The sequence below is a fragment of the Phascolarctos cinereus genome, unplaced genomic scaffold (assembly GCF_003287225.1).
Source record: "Phascolarctos cinereus isolate Bilbo 61053 unplaced genomic scaffold, phaCin_HiC Scaffold_726;HRSCAF=1367, whole genome shotgun sequence".
NCBI classification, from domain to species: domain Eukaryota; kingdom Metazoa; phylum Chordata; class Mammalia; order Diprotodontia; family Phascolarctidae; genus Phascolarctos; species Phascolarctos cinereus.
Genome location: NW_027556098.1, coordinates 406,767,990 through 406,787,978, shown reverse-complemented (window position 1 = coordinate 406,787,978; position 19,989 = coordinate 406,767,990). Strand labels below are relative to the sequence as shown.

The following is a 19,989-nucleotide window of genomic DNA, read 5'->3' as shown; positions in this document are numbered from 1 at the left end:
CGCCCCCTGCGCGCGCCCGGCCGTTGGGGCCGTTAGGGGCGTGGCCTCAGCCCGCGCGCCCCTCTCCCCATTGTGTCGCCATGGCGGCAGCGGAGACGGACGCTGCGGAGGAGGAGGCCCCGGCCTGAGGAGGAGGAGGAGTGCAGTTTGATCCCCTCCGGGCCCCTCGCCCGCCCGGGGTGACAGGGTGACGGCGGCGGCGCGACTGGCCATGGTGGTGAGCGGGGCGGGGGCGGCGTCCGGCTGTCTGTCTGTCCGTCTGGGTGGGGGGGCAGCGGGGGCGGGGCGGGGCCCTGCCGCTCAGGCCGGGCCTCTATTCTCCCCTCCCGCGGTCTTCACCCTGCCCTCAGTGAGTCCTCCATCCTCCCCACCCAGGGTCTCCGTCCTCCCCTCCCAGGGTCTCCATCCTCCCCTCAGTGAGTCCTCCATCCTCCCCTCCTGGGATCTTCCCTCAGTGAGTCCTCTATCTTTCCCTCTCGGGGTCTCCGTCCTCCCCTCCTGGGGCCTCTATTCTCCCCACCCAGGGTCTCCGTCCTCCCCTCCTGGGATCTTCCCTCAGTGAGTCCTCTATCTTTCCCTCTCAGGGTCTCCGTCCTCCCCTCCTGGGGCCTCTATTCTCCCTTCCCAGGGTCTCCATCCTCCCCTCAGTGAGTCCTCCATCCTCCCCACCCAGGGTCTCCGTCCTCCCTTCCCAGGGTCTCCATCTTCCTCTTCCAGAGTCTCTGTCTTCTCTCTCAGCAGGTCATTCCATCCTCCTCCTCATTGGGCTCTGTCCTCCCCTCAACCCAGCCTTCTTCTGTCTGGTCAGCCTGACTCTATCTTCCTCTAAACCTGATATGTCTTCCCCTTCAGCACTGCCTGACTTCCTTGGCCTTGGCCACACCTTCCCCCTTATCTGTCCTCCCCTCACTCTGCTCCATCCTCCCTGGCTCCTCTGCAGCCTAGTCCCATCCTTCATCCGACCCTGACCTCTCCCTTCAGCCTGATGATGCCTGGTCACCTCAGGCCACCCAAGGGCTCCTTTTGTCCCTGGCCCAGCCCCTTCGATGTCTCTGCTGCATAGCCATAGCTTGTTCCCATCCCAACTTAGCCCTAGCCCACTTGGTCCATTTCTCCCCTCCCCAACTACCCATTCACCCGCTCCCAGCCCTAGCCAGCTACTCCGACCCTGTCCCCTTCAGCCCTTCTGCCTTGATCCCATCCTTTGCCTCTAGCCTGAGCATTCTTCATGTCTGCCCTGTCATCACAGCCTTCCCCCTACTACTTTCCCCTGGCCTGTGGCCACCCTGTCCCAGCCCCATTTGGTTCAGCCAACCATTTCTGCCTGATGGGGGTCTTCTTTCACCCTTCCACTCTCTTCACTGGCCCTCATTTCTTTCTTGGGTCTATCGGAACATTATCCCATCCTCACTCTAACTACAGCATCTTCCTGATTTGCCAGTCTCCACAGAATGCCTCATTCCCTACACCCCTTCTGCATCCTTTCTTCTTGTCCCATGTTAAGGGGGTCTTGGAGCAGCTGGTGGTGCAATGGATAGAGAACTGGGCCTGGAATCAGGAATATTCAAGTGTGAATCCTGCCTCAGATACCCACTACCTAGGTGACCCTGGGCAAGACATTTCCTCTCTGTCAGCCTCAGTTACTTCATCTGTAAAATAGGGATAATAATAGTACGTACTTCCCAGGGTCGATGTGAAGATCAGTTAAGATAATATTGTAAAGCATTAGGACAGTGCCTGGCAACAGAGTAGTGCTATATAATTACTATTATTATTACTGACATTGTATCTATGGCCTCCTCTCCCCCACTCTCTCCATCCAAAGATTCCCCACCACACACACACACACATGCACGCACGCATGCACATATACACATACGCACACGCACATGCACACACAGGTACATACACAACTTCTCTTCTGTGCACTTCCTGACATCTCGTTGCAAAGGATAGGTGCTACCTTCAAAGTGTCTGGAATGTTCTGGCCCTGCCTTTGCTTGCACTCGAGAGTCCTATTGGACTTCTTTTTTTAGTCCTATCCCAACCACGCATGTGGCCACCTTGTCTTGTTCTCTGGCTCTACTGTTGAAGAAATAGCATCTGGGCCTCCTTGGTAGCTCTAGGTTCTAGGGACACTCTAGCTAGGGGCCAGGCATTCCTCAGGCACCTTTTTCTTCCCACAGGCCAGAAGCACAGATAACCTGGATGGTCCAGGGGAGGGGCCTGTACAGCCCCTACCCCCTTCAGGGAGCTCTAACGTGAAGGGGAAACCTGGCAAGAGGTAGGAAGAGATGGGTGCTGCTTGGGATTGTAGGAGGTGAGGTCATATCTTGAGCTTGGCCAGGTCTCCCCAATTCTGGGGGACCCCAGTTCTAAGTTTAGCTTAGGGGACTCTGGGCCAAGGTGCTCAGGGTGACCTGTGACTTACATCCCTAGGATCTCTGCCCCTCGTGGCCCTTTTCCCCGGCTGGCTGACTGTGCCCATTTCCACTATGAGAATGTCGATTTCGGCCACATTCAGGTACTTGGGGTCCCCCATCTGGGCATGGCAGCATGAGAGCCCTGAGATGACCACTGCCCCCCAGAGCAGCCCCCCTTTCTATTTGCCTGCTCTCTCTCCTGTTGCATATTATATGTTTGGGTTCAAGTAGTTGAGGTTGGGTTTAGTGCTGGAACCTGGGCCTTGGGTCCTTGATTTTTGCCTTTCAGCTGCTGCTATCTCCAGATCGTGAAGGCGCCAATCTCCCTAGCGATAATGAGCTGGTGTTTGGGGTCCAGGTGACCTGTCAGGTAAGACCCTTGATTCTACATTTTGCCTCTCGACCCTACACTGACTGATCAGGGTTAACCTAACCTTGCTCCCAGTTTGTCAGAGATCAACCCGTGAACCTTCTTCAGCCTGAAGTTATGACTACAATCAGTCACTTCAACCCTGCTTGACTCACTGTTTCCAACAGGGCCGGTCCTGGCCTGTTCTCCGAAGCTATGAGGATTTCCGCTCCCTGGATAGCCATCTTCATCGCTGCATCTTTGACCGTCGGTTCTCTCGCCTTCCAGAACTGCCCCCAGCTCCAGAGGGCTCCCGGAACCAGGTAGAGCCCCACCCTCTGCTTTGCTCCCTACCCTTCAAAACTGGGAACAAGTGGCATTTCAGCAGAGAGGGATGGAGGGAAGGGAGCCTGCTGGGTCCCACCTAAGCCCGACCCCCCTTTCTTCCCCACCCAGCTGCTAGTGCCACTGCTCCTACAGTATCTTGAAACCCTCACTGGACTGGTGGACAGCAACCTCAACTGTGGCCCCGTGCTTACCTGGATGGAAGTAGGAGTTGTGTGTGGGGGTGTGTGTGTGTGTGTGTGTGTGTGTGTGTGTGTGTGTCTGTGTCTGTGTGTGTGTATATGTGTTCTCAAAAGAACAAGAGTAAGAGAGGGAGAGAGGGATAGACAGAGAGAGGAGAGAGAGGAGAGAGAGAATGAGGGAGAGAAGGAAATAGATGAGGGTGTGGGAAGCGAGCCAGGCTAAGTGTTTCAGCTGAGGGGCTGGATCAAGGGTAGGGTGCATGAAAGATGGCTGTGGGCAACTAAGGGAAGAGCCACTTAGCAGAAAGAGCTGGGTTATGGCTCTCTGTGCCACTGCATCCTGAAGCGAACGTGAGCTGTGGTGAAGAGTGTGGGCTTCGGGGCAGGGAGGCATGTGCATCTCAGAAGGGCTTGGGAAATGTCTGGGGGAAGTGTGTAGTGGGAAAATCCTTGAGTGGGAGGACGGTAGTGTGCCTACCACGAAGGCCACCATCTCTGTCTCCCTCTGCCCCTCCCCCAGCTGGATAACCACGGCCGACGGCTGCTCCTCAGCGAGGAGGCCTCCCTGAACATTCCTGCGGTGGCTGCGGCACACGTGGTCAAACGGTACACGGCCCAGGCCCCAGATGAGCTGTCCTTTGAGGTAACGTTTCAGGGGAAAGGGCTGCAGGGCTTGTTTTGGATATTGACCCTCCCCTGACTCCCACTTGCACTCCATTCTCAGGTTGGTGACATTGTCTCTGTGATTGACATGCCACCCACAGAGGACCGAAGCTGGTGGCGTGGGAAACATGGATTCCAGGTAGACAGGGGGCAGGTGAGAACCTAAGAGGGCGAGAACCTTGAAGGATGTTGGGCCATCTGACCTTTGGCTTTTGATCCTTCTCCTTAGGTTGGTTTCTTCCCCAGCGAGTGTGTGGAGCTGTTCACTGAACGACCAGGCCTGGGGGTCAAAGCTGGTAACAGCAAGTGGGCAGTGCCAGGGGAGAGGGTGGGGGAGGGGGAAGGGACCTCAAGCCATCCATGCTGGTTTCCCCCCACAGATCCTGATGGCCCCACATCCAGCATCCCAGCTCCCCTAAGGGAGGGCCCTCCCTCTCTCACGTCAGGTAACAGAACTGAGGCTGTCATCCCCTGGGCCCTGTCCCAGCCCACCCCCTCCCCTCTGTGCCTCTCCCTTCCATTGAGTACCCTCTTTCTCTCCCATCACCACCACCGCTGAGCAGTGCCCCGGCCCCGAGGAAAGCTTGCAGGCCTCCTCCGTTCTTTCATTCGCTCCCGCCCATCTCGTCAGCGGCTACGGCAGCGGGGCATCCTTCGGCAACGTGTCTTTGGCTGTGACCTCGGGGAGCATCTCAGCAACTCTGGCCAAGATGGTGAGGTCCTGGCCCAGGCCTAACCTTGATTGGCCACTCCCTAGCCTCCCAGCCCTCCCAGCCCTCTAAAAGGGGTTACTGTAGTCTGTCCTTGTTGGTACAATTATAATAGCTGGCATTTACATAGTTGTTTAAGAGTGTATCTTATTTGATGTTCTCAACAATCCTAGGAAGTAGGTGTTACAGGTGTTACGCCCATTTTACAGATGAGAAAAATGAGACTCAGTAACATGAAGTGATTTCCTTCATGGTCACTAGTAAGGGCCAGAGGTAGGATTCAAGTACAAGCCTCATCTCATTCCAAATCCTGCATACTCTGTTAGGCCATGCTGTCTCCAGAGAAAGTGTCTCACAGTCAATCAATTACAAGTGAAAACACAACCCTCCTGGGGACCACCCCTATCTTATCCCCTACAGGACATCCCTGTGTGTTCGGCTCTGTTCTTCCCCCACCCCTTTTATAATTCTCATCCCCCTCACCTGATCACGGCCCCTTCTGCCCTGACCCTATTATCCTTTCTAGTTCCCCAAGTCTTGCGCTGTTGCTCAGAGTTCATCGAGGCCCATGGCGTTGTGGATGGGATCTACCGCCTCTCAGGTGTTTCTTCCAACATCCAGAAACTGAGGTGGGGAGGCCAGAGGCCAGGGAGGGAGGGAGGGAGGGTGGCTTGGAGGGTGGGGGGTTTGGGAGGAGAGCACAGGAAGGCGGGCCTTGCAAGGAAGAGCTCTGACAGCTTCTCCTCCCTTGTGGGGTCTCAGGCATGAGTTTGACAGTGAGCGGATCCCGGAACTGAGCGGACCAGCCTTCCTCCAGGACATCCACAGTGTCTCTTCCCTTTGCAAACTCTACTTTCGAGAGCTGCCTAACCCCCTGCTCACCTACCAGCTCTATGGAAAATTCAGTGTAAGTGTGAAGAGGGCCATCCAGGGGAACCCAGGCATGAGGCCTCAGCCCCAGCCTGCGCACACCCTTCTCCTTCACCCTGTTCCCCCAGGAGGCCATGTCTGTGCCAGGGGAGGAGGAGCGGCTGGTTCGCGTTCACGATGTCATCCAGCAATTGCCCCCACCTCATTACCGGTATGGGTAGGAGGGGCTAGGTCCAGGGAGTGGGGGGCAGAAGGGGGTCGGGCTGAGCCCCTGAGGGAAGGGTCACTGTTGGAGAGGTGCTCAGTGAGCGACCATGTCCCTCCCTGCCCTGCACCAGGACTCTGGAGTACCTGCTTCGGCACCTCTCTCGGATGGCCCAGCACAGTGCCAACACCAGCATGCACGCCCGAAACCTGGCCATCGTATGGGCTCCCAACCTGCTTCGGTGAGTTGGGGAGGAAGCAACCAGCCTGCTCCATGTATGGAGGGAAGGCACGGTTTGGTTTCTTTGTACCATTAGCTCTTTGCATAGTGCCTTAATCTTTGTAGGCATTTAATTAATATTGAATTGAACTAAATTGTCCTGGTCTCAGGGGCGCTCCCAGATCTTTGGGGACCTCCTAAGCTCCGCATTCCGGGTGCCTGCAGGTCAATGGAGCTGGAGTCAGTAGGGCTTGGTGGGGCTGCTGCCTTCCGCGAGGTTCGAGTCCAGTCTGTTGTTGTGGAGTTTCTTCTCAGCCACGTGGATGTTTTATTCAGCGACACGTTCACCTCGGCAGGCCTAGATCCTGCAGGTATGCCTGCTCCCCAGTGCTTGTGGCCTGAGCCTCTTTGGAAATGGATGGAAGCTCCCTCTCCTTGGGGCCGGGAAAGCTAGCCATGGGCTGGGGGAGGGTGGGGCCCCACGATTGCTGCCCTGAGTCTCGCTGCCCCCTCCCCCAGCCTCCTTCTCATTTCAGCTCCTCGACTCAGGATTCCCCACTGTCCAGGATGCTGCATCTCCACCACCCTCCCTTAGCTCCCTCAGGGGCCCCTTGGGACTAGTGGAAACTGGGCAGGGTGCCGATAGGTCTGGATATTCCCAGTTCCCTTAACTTTAGAGCCCCTCTCCCCCCATTTTAGAGATCACCTTTTCCCAAGAAACCCCTGCCACGTCCCCTTCTCTCATTCCCACCCCCTGCCCCACAAACCCTGGACCCCTGCAGGACGCGGATCATCGGCCGGCCCTCCTGAGGTAACTGAGACGGCTTTCCTCCTGCAGCTGCTGCCGCCTCTGCCTCATCAGCTCATTCCTGCCTCCTCCTCGCCTGTTGCTGATGCCCCTACTCCTTTCCCCTCTCCTTCCCTTCCCTCCCAGGACCCAAGTTGCCCTGACCCCACCCCGCCACTCCCCACCCCCACCTCCATCCCAGGGTCCCTGCCTTGCTGATCCCTGGCCGGGGGCTTGGCCTTCCAGGGCTCCCAGGGGAGGTGGGGGCTGTGCTTAGCTTTGCCTGCAGGGTAGATAGGATGGCTTGATGGGCTGACAGAGTTTTCTACCATCACTCCACCAGGTCGCTGTCTCCTCTCCAGGCCTAAGTCCCCTTGTGGGCAGCGGACCCTCCACTCGCCTCCTCTCCCTAGAGGAGGCTCAGGCTCGGTCACAGGGTCAACTGTCTGGACAGGGGGCCAAGGCTTCTACTTCACCTGAAGACCAGTGAGTAACACTCAGGATCGGGGAGAGTGGGGAGAAAGGCCCTGACCCAGAGGTTGTCCCATCTCACTCTCTGTCCTGTATAGGAGGAAGGGGGTCATTGGAGAGAAGCGTAGGAAACCAGGTGGCAGCAGCTGGAAGACCTTCTTTGCCCTGGGCAGAGGCCCTTCCTCGGTCCGAAAGAAGCCCTTGCCCTGGCGTGGAGCTGGTCAAGGGTCCCAGCCGCCCCCAGGTGAGCAGGCTCCTGGGCCCAAGGCGGTAGGGCAGGCAGATGTGGTGGGGTGGGGCCTTCCCACTAACTGTTCCTCCTGTCTCTTCTTGAAACCCAGGTGGCCCAGTGGAAGCAGCCCCTCTGCGCTCAGCCAAGAGTGAGGAGTCCTTGTCATCCCAGGCCAGTGGAGCTGGTGAGAACCCACCCAGGGGTGGCCGGTTCCCGGGGCCTCTGTGGGAATCACAGTCAGGAGGAGGTGGGGAGGGAGGGAGACTGGGCTCAGCAAGTGTTTATTGTGTCTCCTATGGGCAGAACCTTCTACTTAGAGGTACCCAATCTGTACCCTCCAGGGGCTCCCCATCAAGCAGAGTAGATATGTGGTGCACAGAATAATGCATCACACATGGTGCTCCATGCCGTCCAAGGTTGGGTCAGGGGAGGTTGCTTCCAATAGGGCCTCAGAAAAGGACCATCAGAGTTGGAAGGAACCCCAGGGGTCATCTAGGCCACCGCCCTGAGGCCCTAAGAGGTTATGGGATTTGTCCAGGTCACCTGGGTATTGGAGATAGAGCTGGCATTGAATGCCAGGTTCTTGGACTCCAAATCTGGCTCTTTCCACTGCCCCAGGCTGCCTCTCCATGGACATCCCAGAGGAGAGGAAAGGGAATTGTCTTGAGATGTGGATAGAAATTCAACACGGAGAAGGCAGATCACAGGCCTACAGGACAGCAAGGGTGTGTGGTGGGGGCAGGAGCAGAGGAGCAGGAGACAGGAGTAACCTGGTTGGGCTGGGGCAGAACATCCCTAAAGGGGAGGATGAGGAGGTGAAACTGGAAAAAGAGCTTGGAGCCAGATTGTGAAGAGCCTTGAATGACAGTGTGAGTGGGTCCTTGTTCTAGGCCCTGGGGAGCCACGCTTGGCTTTTCAGCCAAGCAGTAGCCTGACTGTCTAGGAAGATGGGTGGGGAGTAGCAAGGACAGCTCTGTTCTGGCTTCTAGCCTTAGCTCTAGAGGCAAGGCCCTTTCCTTCGTCGGGGCTGTTTCCCTGTCTCTGAGGTCTCTGTGAACACTGAATGAGTCTGTTTGATTCCATTCAGCATTGATTTTAAGTGTTCTGGGCCCCGGGGATACCTTCTGTAAGTAGTTCCCACTCTCCTGGCAGTCAGGAGTAGGCATGGGTGGGTACGGAGAGCTGGCAGGGACACAGATGGTATAACGAGGCAAAGGAGAAAAGCAGCTAGCATGCTCCTGGAGAATTAGGGAGGAAAGCTTTATTCAGGCAGGACCAGTAGCAAGGGAGCCTTTGCAGATGAGGCTGCAAAGCTGGAGATGAGGGTTGGGTGCCAGGAGACAGGCCCTTCCCCTCTCTAGGCCTCGCTTCATCTATAAAGGGGAGGAATTGGCCGGAGGAACGTCCGAAGTCGCATCCAGCTCTGGGTCTGTGACCCTGTGATAGTCCAGCAGCGAGCTGCTGGGGGCTTTGGGCGTGAAGAGAGTTAGCTCTGTCTTCTGAAGAGCAGTGGACAGATTTCTGAATGCTGGAGCAAAGATGTGAGAGTCAAATAAGATGGGCCACGAGGGGATGGGGGCAGGCTTAGATACAGAGCTGCTGCCACCTGAGGGAATGGCCTGAGAAGTTGGGAAGGAGGGGCCAGCTTGGGAGCCACTAGGCAGAGACTGGGGCAGTCATCTCTCTAGCTGGGCCTGGGGGTGCATCCACCTGTCAGTGCCCTCCGGCCCCAGCAGCTGCCTTCCCGCCTCCCCGCAGGCCTGCAGAGGCTCCACCGATTGCGCAGGCCCCGGTCCAGCAGCGATGCTTTCCCCGTGGCTCCTGGTCTGGCCGGCTCCTGTGAAAGCCTTTCTTCCAGCACGTCGTCTTCCTCCTCCAGCAGCACCACCTCTGTGGGGAGTGGGGAGCTGGTGGGCTCTCCCCCACACCGAGTTTCAGCCTGGCTGGATGATGGTGACGACTTGGACTTTAGCCCCCCTACATGCCTGGAGGGGCTGAGAGGCCTTGACTTTGATCCTCTCACCTTCCGCTGCAGCAGCCCTACCCCTGGGGACCCTGCCCCTCCTGCCAGTCCTGCCCCCCCAGCCCCTACTGGCTCTTTCATCCATAAAGCCACCCCCCCAACTCGTTCTCCTCGAGGCCCGGCAAGCCCTGCCCCCCCCACAGCTCTGGATATCTCTGAGCCTGTAGCTGTTTCTGTGCCCCCTGCTGTGCTGGAGCTGCTGGGGGGTGGTGCCCCTGCCACCCCATCCCCTCCACCTGCCACCCCTGCTCCCCAGCTCATCCCCCTGCTGCTGCGCAGTGCCGAGACTGAGCTGAGTGACAGCTGCCAGAGGGAAATCCGGAGTAAATTGTCCTTAACCAGCCAGAGAGACCTACAAGGGTCACTTAGTGAGTACCCCCCCCCCCCCCCGCCCCGAGCATGTGGGCTCAGCCTCACTCCTCTCAGGATCTTCCTTCAGGGTCTCACACGACAGAGCCTCCATTTCCAAATTCCCAACCAAGCCCTCCATTCTGAGGCTTTCCCCATCTCCTGACTTTTGTCTCCTCTTCCTTTCTGTACAGGTCCTGTGCCTGGGTTTGAGTCTCCACCTCTGCCTGTGCCCCTGTCTCTCCTTCGCCCCGGAGGGGCCCCTCCCCCACCTCCCAAGAATCCAGCCCGCTTGATGGCCCTGGCTTTGGCCGAGCGAGCTCAGAGGGCAGCCCAGCGGCAGCGCCAGCAGGAGATGGGGGGTACAGTCCCACCCTTACCTCACTCCCCTTTCCGACGTTCCTTGTCCCTGGAGGGAGGTGGGGAAACTCCAGGGGCTGGGAGCCCTGGGCCTCTCTACTCCATGGTGAGCTCCAGCCACCAAGCCCCAGGTCCCCCAGCCTCCTTGCAGCGGCAGCAGAGTGACGGTGGCCTGTTGCGCACACACGTTTCTGGTCCCCCACGGAGGGAATGGAGAGGCCCTGCACAGGTCAGTGAGAACAGCAGGAAAGTCTGTCCCTTTTTCTCCAGGTTGCCCTTATTTTTGTAGGGTTTTGGCCCAGTTAAGATTTACCCATTTCTTCTCTCTCTCCTCCCAACCCTCAGCCCCAAAACAAAGCATTAATAAAAGTTGAGATAGCACATGTTATCTAGATACCCAAGTTCCCAAATGGAAGGGCTCCCATCAGCCCAGACAAGCTGTAAAATCTGCAGCTCTCAACAAGTCCCCTTCTCCTTCACAGGTGCCTGCCTCCTTTTTCTCCTCTGCTGTGACCTCTCCCAACCCCGAAGAGCGCCCCTCACCTTTCTCTGGCCCCCCCTAAGCCTCCTCTTCACTCCCTGGGTGCTCCTCCCTTCCGGCCCGGTCCTCAGCTCCCTACCCGCAGGACCCCACATGCTCCCACATTGCCCCCTGATAAGGGGGAAAACCTGTACTATGAGATCAGTGGGGGTGAGGGGCCTCCCTACCCAGGCCTGCCTAGGCCTTGGGCTTCCTTCCACCAGGCCCCTGAGGGGCTCAATGCTTCCTATGGGATTCGGGAACAGTCACCACCCCAGGGACTTCCTGACTTCCTCTTCTGCTACCCCCCACCCCCACCTCACCCATACCCCCCAGCATTGCAACCTTTTTCCCAACATAGCCGCCTCTGCTACCACCCCCAAGAATCCCGGCGGCGCCTGGCCCATCTGGAACCTGTCTATGTCAACTTGCCCCTAGGTGGAGGTGGACCCTCCCCTACCTCCTCCTCTTCTTGTTCTTCCTCCCCTCCTGCCCACCCCCGAAGTCGCTCTGACCCTGGTCCCCCAGCCCCTCGACTCCCTCACAAGCAGCGCTCACCTGGGGACCCCGGCCTCCTCGACCCTGGGGGCCTCCAGATCCCCTCCTACTCTACCGGATGCCCACCCAGGCCTATGGGAAAGGAGCTGGGGAGGGTCCTCATGGGGTTCAATATGGAAACGTGGGGGATGGCCATGGAGAGGGGGCTGGCCCCCCACCCTCCTACCTGCCTCCCCCAAGCTGGTCCCTCCATGCTAAGGGCCAGACACACAGCTACTGCTGAGTCTCCTAATGATTCTTTTTTGTAACATGGCTCCCTATGTTGGTGGACGGGAATCCTTGGAGCCCTAGCTGGCTGTGCCTGTTGATGATGACCAAGGTCCCCACAGAGGACCCTCTGCCATCACTGGCCCTAGGGCCCCAATTCAGTGATCCATTTTGTAATTTTTCCCAATTCCTCAAGTTTCTAACTTTGTAAACTGGTTCCAATGTGATCTCATAACCTGTTAACTGTAGTTTCTCTGCCCTCCCCACAAAAAACTTTTTACACCTCTACTGCCCTGGGGTTTCTTGCACTAATTTGGGGGAGACTGAAGATGAAAACACTTCACCTCCCCCCAACTCCCAGGATCCCCCAGCATGTCCTGATCCCCTCCCCCTTCTCATTGCCCTGTACGTGCAGCTACGAATGTGTGCCCAGATGAAGGGCATTGGGGGTGTGTGTATATATGTGTGTGTGTGTGTGTGTGTGTGTGCGCGCGCGCCCAAGTATGCACATCTGAGTGCGTGTATCCCTGCTGAGCTCCAATCCTGTGTACTAAACATTTAAAAACAAATTTTAACATTAACAGAAATAAAAGTACAAATGATCTGTGCATTTTGTCATGTGGTATCTAAGCTGTAGTGAGAAGCAGGGAGAAGCTGACAAGGTGGCTGACTGGGAAAGCTTTATTGGAGCAGGGTCAGGTGGCCTACATCAGCCCGGCTCAGCCTCGTCCACTCTCAGCTCCTTGGCTTGGAGGCCCCTGAGAGGCAGTCAGAGAGGCAGTGACTGAGCCACATTCCCCTCAGGGACTGGTATTCCAGCTAGAATGACCAGGGTGTGGTTGGGGGAAGAGCTCAGTCTTGTCCTTGTCCCACCCTCACCCCATCCCTTGTCATCCTTCACCTCCCCCCCAGCCTCACCCTGGAGCTCTGTGATGATCTCTTCTAGCAGGTCTAGCCTAGGGCAGGGGGGGAAAACCCAAGAGGCTGATGTCATGGTGGGGACCCCACAGAAAGTGGAGAATGCTCGAGAGGGGGAAGGGATCAATAGCTACGTACTTCTGCAGGCTGGTGAAGGGACCAGCTTTAGCCAGCTCAGGAACCGACACCTGGCACAGGAGAGAGGGTGGGTGGAAGTGTGGACCTGGCACACAGTAGGTGCTTCATCAATGATGGCTGATTATTAGGAAAGTGCTAAGACCTAGCTCCAGGAAGAAATCCTAGCAGCTGTGCCGCCGGGAAGGCGGACCCTGGCAAGTCAGCCCCTGGGAGCTTCTGCTCCCTCTAGCGTCCCCAGAGAGCAGACTTCCTCTTCCGTTGGCCACCTGGTCTGGCCAAGGCCAGCAGAGGCCAGGCCAGGCTGCCCTCTCCATTCTGTGCTCAGTTCTGCTAGACTCCCATGCAGTGCTCACCTTTAGGCCTCATCGAAACACAATCATTCTTCCTCGTTCTGCCTTTCAAAGCCCAGCGCCTCCCTCCAAGCCTTCCACCACCCCTGTCATTTCTCTTTCTGAATCCCTGTGTCTTTGTGTCCTATCTTACGCACTTAATCCATCCCACTGATTAGATCATGTCAATCCCAGGGACCCTCAGCACCCCAAAATGTCTACCGAATGACAACATGAAGGAGAAGGAGGATGGGCAGCCTCTTAGGTCCTTAGTCTGAGGGTGGGCAGGGCAGAGCCCATGAAAGTCGATCAGTCTGTATTGCTCTCCTTGTGATGAGGTGCCCAACTGAGAAGTGGCCTAGCTCCTTTCTATCCAATGTCTCTGAGCTCTTCAGAATGCGTGGGACTCAGGAGAAGGAGCCCCATTTTTGTCAAAGACACCTTGCACCCAGCCCCCAGATCCCTACCTGGGTCTGACCCTCCTGTCTGTCCAGGTGTCAGGCCTGGGCCGCAAGGTCTATGCATTCCTGAAGACTGGGGCCACCTGGGGATGGGGGTGGGGGTGGTCCTCAATCACTGGAAGAGGAGGGAGGAATCCTCAACTCACTGGGGAGGGTATCTTCACCCACAAAGGAAGGGAAGGAGGAAGGGGCTTGTCCTCACTCACTCTGAGGGCAGGTGTATGGGGATGCGGATGCCTCTAAGACATCTGATAGATCTTGCAGGGCCCAGATCCTGGCTGGGAACCTTCTCTCCAGTTCCTCCAGGGAGCCCTGGACCTGGCCCAGCAGGGAGGCTGACCCTTCCAGACTGGTCAGCAGGGCTGGCCTCTGGTGAGATGGGAGGAAGGGCTGGGTCAGTGATGGGGCAGTTAGCAGGCAGCCAGGAGATGAAAGGACTAAAGGTAAGCAGAGGCTGAAAAGCCCTTACTACCTCTGGACTGGGTATCTTCCTCTTGTCTGCTGGTGACGCTTCTTCAGTCTGGGAGCTCAGGCTTAGGCTGCTTCCCGAGTCCAAGGCTGGGGAGCTCCAGGTGTTTCCCCAGGCCCCACTGCTCTCAGGGGACTTCAAAGTCTAGAGAGGCATTGGAGGAACACAGAGCCTCCTCTCTCTATGCCCCGGCCAAGTCCCCACTGCCCCCAATTCTTCCTCCCACAAACACCCCCATTACCTCAGATGGTTTGGGGTTTGGGGCCATCTTGGGGGATGGAGGTCTAGGTGTGCTAGTGACCTTGAGATCCACCTCAGAGAGCTGCTCTGTGTGTGCAGGGCAAGGCAAATGATGCTGGACTGGAGGGTGGATGCCTTCCCTGCCCACTTGCCCCTCCTTACCAGGTGGCAGTGGTAGGGTCTTTGGCTCTGAAGGGGGACCGCCCAGACTGCCCAAAGAGGCTTCTTTGAGTGCAGACTCCTAGGGATTGGACAGCCCTGTCATTGTCTGCTGGGGCCTGCCCCCGTGCCACGCTTCATCACCTAGCCCAGCCTGTACCTGAGCTAACACCACCCTCAACTTGTATCGGGTGTCCTGTAGGCTGCCTTTTCGGTCTCGAGGCCACAGCCCCAGTCCTGCCTTGACCAGGGGCTGGTAGGTCAGGGGAACCTGGGGATCAAGCGCCGGCACCTCCCCGGACTCCAGCTTTGCTTTGACCTGCAGGCCTTCTTGCCCAGCCCAGGGAAGGTTCCCTATGGCATGGTGGGTGGGGATTAGGGGACAGACAACACTGAGTGGGGGGGGTGTGGAATGGAAAAAAGGTGGTCAAGGGTGTTTCAGGGTAGGAGGTTAAATCGGCCGGGGGGGAGGGGGAGGCATCACTAACCAGTAAAGACCTCTTGGGTCAGAATGCAGAAGCTGTAAAAGTCAGAAGTCAAGGTGGGAGGGTCCCCCCGAATCAGCTCCAGTGGCAGCCAGGGGTACAGCTCAGAGGGTGGAGATGGCCCTGGGCTCGGGCCTCCCCAAGGAAATGCTCGCTCTGGCCTGCAGAGCCAGAGGGAGGGAAAGTGAGATAGATACATAAAGGCAGAGGCTGTGGCCAGGGGAGCAGGGCAGAGCAGAGCTGGGCCTCAAGGGTCACTCACTGGGGCCGGGGCAAGGATCGCCCGTGCTCCAGGTTGCTGACTTTGGCCAGCCCAGGTCGAACCAGCTGGACTGCGTGGGAGCTGAGGCCCCCGTGGGCCCGGGCCTGGCCTTGGAGGAACAGCAGGGCCTCCAGCACCTGTAACAGCAGCTGCCCTGGGAAGAATCCAGGGGGAATTCTGGGGCAGGCCACATCCTAGTGGGGAAAGAGGCCAGTGTCTGCATTCAGTTACCTCACCTGGCCAGGCCTCTTCCCTTCCTGGTGCCTCTCCATTCCCATCCTATCCCAGCTTATCTCTGGCCTGGCTATCAGAGCAACAAGACAACTCTGAACCTCAGCCACTTACTACTCCACAAGGAGGTCACCTCCATCCTCATTTTTGATCCTCAGTGTGAGAAAGGCCAAGTAGGCATTTACATCCCCATTATACAGATGAGGAAATAAACACAGGCAGGCCAAGCAGTTTGCCCAGGATTACATAGCTGACAAGTGGCAAAACCAGAATCGGAACCCCGGTCTCATCCTAATTCCACAGTGCCCCAGGTACCCCTAAGATCATCCCTAACAGAGGAAAATGGGATCCCTCTGCCACTGAAAACCGACCACAGGCAAGGGGAATGTCTCCTTCCAAGACTCCACTGTCGTCCAGCCAGGCCTGAACTCCTCGTCCACACCTGATGGCTTCCCTCTGCTCTCTCTGTCCCTTTCTGGCCCCCAGTCTTTCTTTCCCTCTGAGTAAGTCCAGTATCCCAGGAGGAACTCGCCACACGCTAACCCTGGGGTCTTCAGAGGCTTCCCAGGGAGGGCGAGAAGCAGAAGGGATCTGGGACTTGTCCTCATGCTACCATCCAAAAGTGGAAGCATCAGATAAGGGGGGGGGGTGCAAGTATAACCAGAGAGGGCCTCCCTATCCCAGGCCAGCTCTCCCTCTGGAGCTGGGTGTGACTCACCCCTTGGGGGTGCAGCACTTGGTGCAGGGAGCCCTCCTGGATGGGCTCAAACAGGAGAGACAGGCCGGCCAGGTCAGGGGAGGGGCTCAGGGCCATGAGCAGCAGTAAGTTTGGGTGATGGAGGAAGCTGTGGGAGACAGAATTCCAGGGAAGGCTTCCGGGGGGGCCCTGCCCCAGCCTGCCCCACCCCCGCCTCCCTGGGGCCACCAGCTGGAACCTGGGGGGCTCCATGGAAGACGAGGATTAGTCATTAGATTGGAAGCTTCTGGAGGGCAGGGACCATCCTTTGCCTTTTTTTTTCTATCCCCAGTACTAAGCACAATGCCTGGCACATAGTAGGTGCCCAACCAGTGTCTACTGATTGACTGAGGATGAGGGAAGAAGGGTGCAAGGCTGTCTCCCAAGCCAGGCAGTACCTGCAATGCTTCAGGTCAGAGAACAGCAGGTCTGGGAGGGCCGGGGCTGGGGGTGGCCTCAGTTTCCGAACGGTCACTCGGTGTCCCCTCCACAGGAGGCTTTAGGACAGAACACTAAAATCAGGGAATAAGGGGAGGCCTAGGGAGAGGAGACTGGGAGAAGAGGGGTCCTGGTGTGGGAGTGGGAGGGGTGGGATTAACAGTGTACAGGGCTGGGCTGACAGCTGGACATCTGGATCGATGGGCCTCGAAGGACTTTCAGCTTTCTTACTTGATCATAATGGTGTGGGCGCCGCAATCATATGTCCGGTCAGGCTCCCCCTGTGCTGGGAGCAACTCTTCAGGATCAACCAGGGGAACCCCAGAGGTAAGGCCCAGAGGTCTCAGACTGCTCAGCTTTTGCGGGGAAGAAACCCTACTTAGCAGGTCCCAGCTGGAGGCCCCCCACCTCTCCCCTTCCTTCCCTTCCTGCGTGTGCCTCTCCTGCTTACCTGGCCAAACCCCAGCCCTGGGATCTGGGGGGACCTCTGCATCCGATTGGGCCACAGTGACCTAGGGGTGGGGGTGAGGTCAGCACCCAGCAGGTTCTCCTTCCCCTGGGGATAACGGGAGTAGGGTCGGAGCAGGGCAGCGAAGGAACAAGCAACATCAGCTATTACCCTTTGGCCAGAGGCCAGAGCTGGGAGGACAGGGCCAGGTGCAGGTTTCCCAGAGTTCCAGCCCGGAGCCCCCACAGCTCCCCCAAGGACGAAGCCAGTGCAGTCTCACCCCCCTGGGCCAGCAGGGACATTCTGGCTCGGCAATCTTGAAGGAGCTCCAAGACCTAGAGGGGGAGGTTTGGGACAGGGAGAGCCAGAGACATGTTCATGTGCTGCCAGGCCTGACAGGATGGGCAAACCTTCAAGTATAAGAGAGAGGTGGCATCTGGGGCCAACTGGGGCCAGCTTGGGGGCAGAGGCCTCCCGGTATGGAAACCCCCTCTCCCTCACCAATTCTTGGTTCCCTCACTGAAAGGCTGCCTGGCATGGTCTGTATGGAGCCATCTTTTGGATCTGAGGCTTGTTTCCAACCCGTGCTGGCTCTTTTCAATGCAGCTCTGAACCCAGAAAGGTGCTGCCCTCAGCCATGAGTTCCCCCAGAGCAAGGAAATCCCCGCTGGAGTCTCCATCCCTATCACACAGCCAGGAGTCGTCAGAGATGGGACTTACCAAGTCTTCCTGTCTTGGAGGCCAGCTCACTAACCACCATATGCCATCATTTTGTCTCTAAATGTGAGTTATCAGTATTAAGTCAGGTATCTCCAAAGGCCTACTCCTCACCTTCCCTCCTCCCCATTCCCAGTTCTCTTTTGTTGGACTCTGCCTCAGTGCCCATGCACAAGCACATGGGTCCACATACACACATACACACACACACACACACACACACACACACACACACACACACACACACGCACACACACACGCACGCACGCAATGCTTGCTCACTTCCCGGCTCTCTGATCTAGCCTGCCGGGCCCAATCCCCGGCTGTCCAGCCCTGCTGGTCATGCAGCCTCAGATCTCCGCCAGCCTCCAGCAGCCAAAGGAGGACCTGGCCACGACCGGAGAAAGCTCCTGCATGGACTGGGGTACTTCTATCCAAGCAGCGGCTATGGGAGAAAGATGGAGAGAGGGAAACTGAGTCAGTGGGAGAGAGGGGAGGAGGGGGAAATGAAGGGAGGCTGATGGGACTGTTGATAGGGAGGAGGCTGAAGTTCAGGTGGGATCGCTAAAGAAGTTTGGCTTTGGGGGAGAGGTGCCGTGGGGCTACAGGCTGACTCACTGATTGGGGTCTGCTCCAAAGTGGAGAAGAAGTCTAACAGCACCGGCTTGGCCCAGGAGCGCTGACAGGAAGAGGCTGGTCTGACCTGATGAGTTTTCCCCATCCACCTGTACCCCTGGGGGGAAAAGGAAGGGGCATGGCGCCTTCGTGGCATTGCCCACCCCAAAAGAGTTCCTCCATGCCTACGCCTCCCCTTGCTAACTCCCTAAACTCCACAGCTAGTCCCCCCCCCCACCACCATGCTGGGCGTCTACGAAGAGAACCCTGAAGGACCACCTTTTTTCAGGACCCTGGCCAGCCGCCAGCAGGGTCCTCCGGCAATCGCCAGTTGGTGTAGCTGGGCCAGGGGGCTGTCCTGCTCTCTGAGGGAGCCCAGCTCCACAGGGCAGTGAGGGGGGAGTGTGGGCATGAGGGGGGCTGCCCAGTGGTCAGCCTAGGGCCAAGCTAGGGATAGGAGGAAGGGCCTGAAAGGGGCAGAAGCCTCATGGGAAGGAGGGTGAGCAGAGGCAGAGCAGAGGCTTAGCAGCAATCAGTCAAAGGAGATGGGTGTGGGGGTCCAGGGAGAATAAACGGGGGAGGCTGGGGAGGGTCTTTGAAAATCAGAAGTGATCTTGAGATGGAGGAAGGGGTCTGTAGGGGTGAGAAGTTCAGGGAAATTAGCAGGGGGATATGGAGAAATGAAAGGAGACGGCAGTTTAGGGGAAGGTGAAGGGGGATTAGGGCGGAGATCTAAGAAGAGCAGGGGATGGGGTTCGGAGGATCAGGGAGAGGGTTGAAGCATGCGGGAGATTTGGGAGGGAGAGGAGGGAGATCTGAGAGGATTAGGAGACAGCGGATCGGAGGGGAGCGGTCTGCGGGTATTAGAAAAGGGGGCTCTGGGCAACGAGAGGAAGGGGCTGGGGGATAAGGGAGAAGGGGTGGGAGATTGAAGTAGAGGGATCAGAAGAACTGGGAGAGGAGGCTGGGGGGAGGATCGAAGAAGAGGGACATTCGTAGGGGGGATTTGGAGGAAGAAGCCTCGAAGGACGTCAGTTTGGGTAGAGCCCCGACTAGGTTTGGGGACTGGGCTCGTTGGAAAGGCGGCGGGAGGAGGCGCGCATGCGCGCGCCCTCCCCTCCCCTCCCCCACACGCGCACTGCGCTTGCCCAGTCGGAGCGGCTCGTGCGTCCCGAGCGGGAAAACGTCAGGGGTGCGAGAGGGCCCGGAGCCGTTGAGACCGTTAGTGCCGTCAGAGGCGCCAGAGCCGGCGGACTGAGGGAGGCAGAAACCTGGAAGACCAAGGAGACAGACCCCTTCCCCGCCAGCCCTCAGCTTCCGTGCTGATTGGGGGACTCCTCCCAGAGACCTGAGGGACCGCCTTCACCCCAGAGACAGAGGGACCCCCTCTTAGAGACTTAGAGACTTCCCTCCCCCCCAACCCCTCAGAGACTGGAGAGACCCCCCTCATCCGCCCCCTTAGAGACTTCCCACCCCCCTCAGAGACAAGGGGGACCCCCAACCCCTCAGAGACTGGAGAGACCCCCCTCATCCGCCCCCTTAGAGACTTCCCTCCCCCTCAGAGACTAGAGGGACCCCCCCAACTCCTCAGAGACTGGAGAGACCCCCCTCATCCGCCCCCTTAGAGACTTCCCACCCCCCTCAGAGACTAGAGGGACCCCTCATCTGCCCCCTTAGAGACTTCCCTCCCCCCTCAGAGACTGGAGGGACTCCCCTAACCCCCCCCTTAGGTCTCTGGAAGGACCCCCCTCACCCTCCTTAGAAACTGAGAGATCTCCCTCACTTAGAGACTGAAGAGGACCCCTCCTTACCCCTAGAGACTAAAAGGGACTCCCTTACCCCTTTTAGAGACTGAGAGACTTCCCTCACCT

General features: G+C 57.8%; 2 protein-coding genes across 2 annotated transcripts; one reads left to right on the top strand and one right to left on the bottom strand.

Annotated features, from left to right (window-relative positions):
- Positions 1-30: 30 nt before the first annotated feature.
- On the top strand, positions 31-12,082 carry ARHGAP33 (Rho GTPase activating protein 33). Its single transcript, XM_078146326.1, is given in 25 exon segments — positions 31-217; positions 2,187-2,284; positions 2,440-2,524; positions 2,713-2,793; positions 2,961-3,095; positions 3,229-3,321; positions 3,820-3,942; positions 4,024-4,101; positions 4,192-4,258; positions 4,343-4,408; positions 4,526-4,675; positions 5,199-5,301; positions 5,435-5,579; positions 5,671-5,753; positions 5,881-5,988; positions 6,192-6,337; positions 7,097-7,125; positions 7,127-7,239; positions 7,323-7,468; positions 7,566-7,640; positions 9,215-9,847; positions 10,022-10,416; positions 10,670-10,741; positions 10,743-11,262; positions 11,265-12,082. Coding segments are annotated over 25 exon segments (3,774 nt in total). The 5' UTR covers positions 31-211; the 3' UTR covers positions 11,489-12,082.
- Positions 12,074-19,649, bottom strand: LOC110201437 (inactive serine/threonine-protein kinase TEX14-like). Its single transcript, XM_078146367.1, is given in 18 exon segments — positions 12,074-12,230; positions 12,391-12,428; positions 12,529-12,599; positions 12,601-12,613; positions 13,525-13,667; positions 13,791-13,931; positions 14,029-14,268; positions 14,347-14,540; positions 14,675-14,832; positions 14,934-15,127; positions 15,883-16,009; positions 16,299-16,397; positions 16,570-16,694; positions 16,790-16,850; positions 16,958-17,121; positions 17,786-17,948; positions 18,122-18,236; positions 18,398-19,649. Coding segments are annotated over 18 exon segments (2,202 nt in total). The 5' UTR covers positions 18,531-19,649; the 3' UTR covers positions 12,074-12,207.
- Between the last annotated feature and the right edge of the window lie 340 nt (positions 19,650-19,989).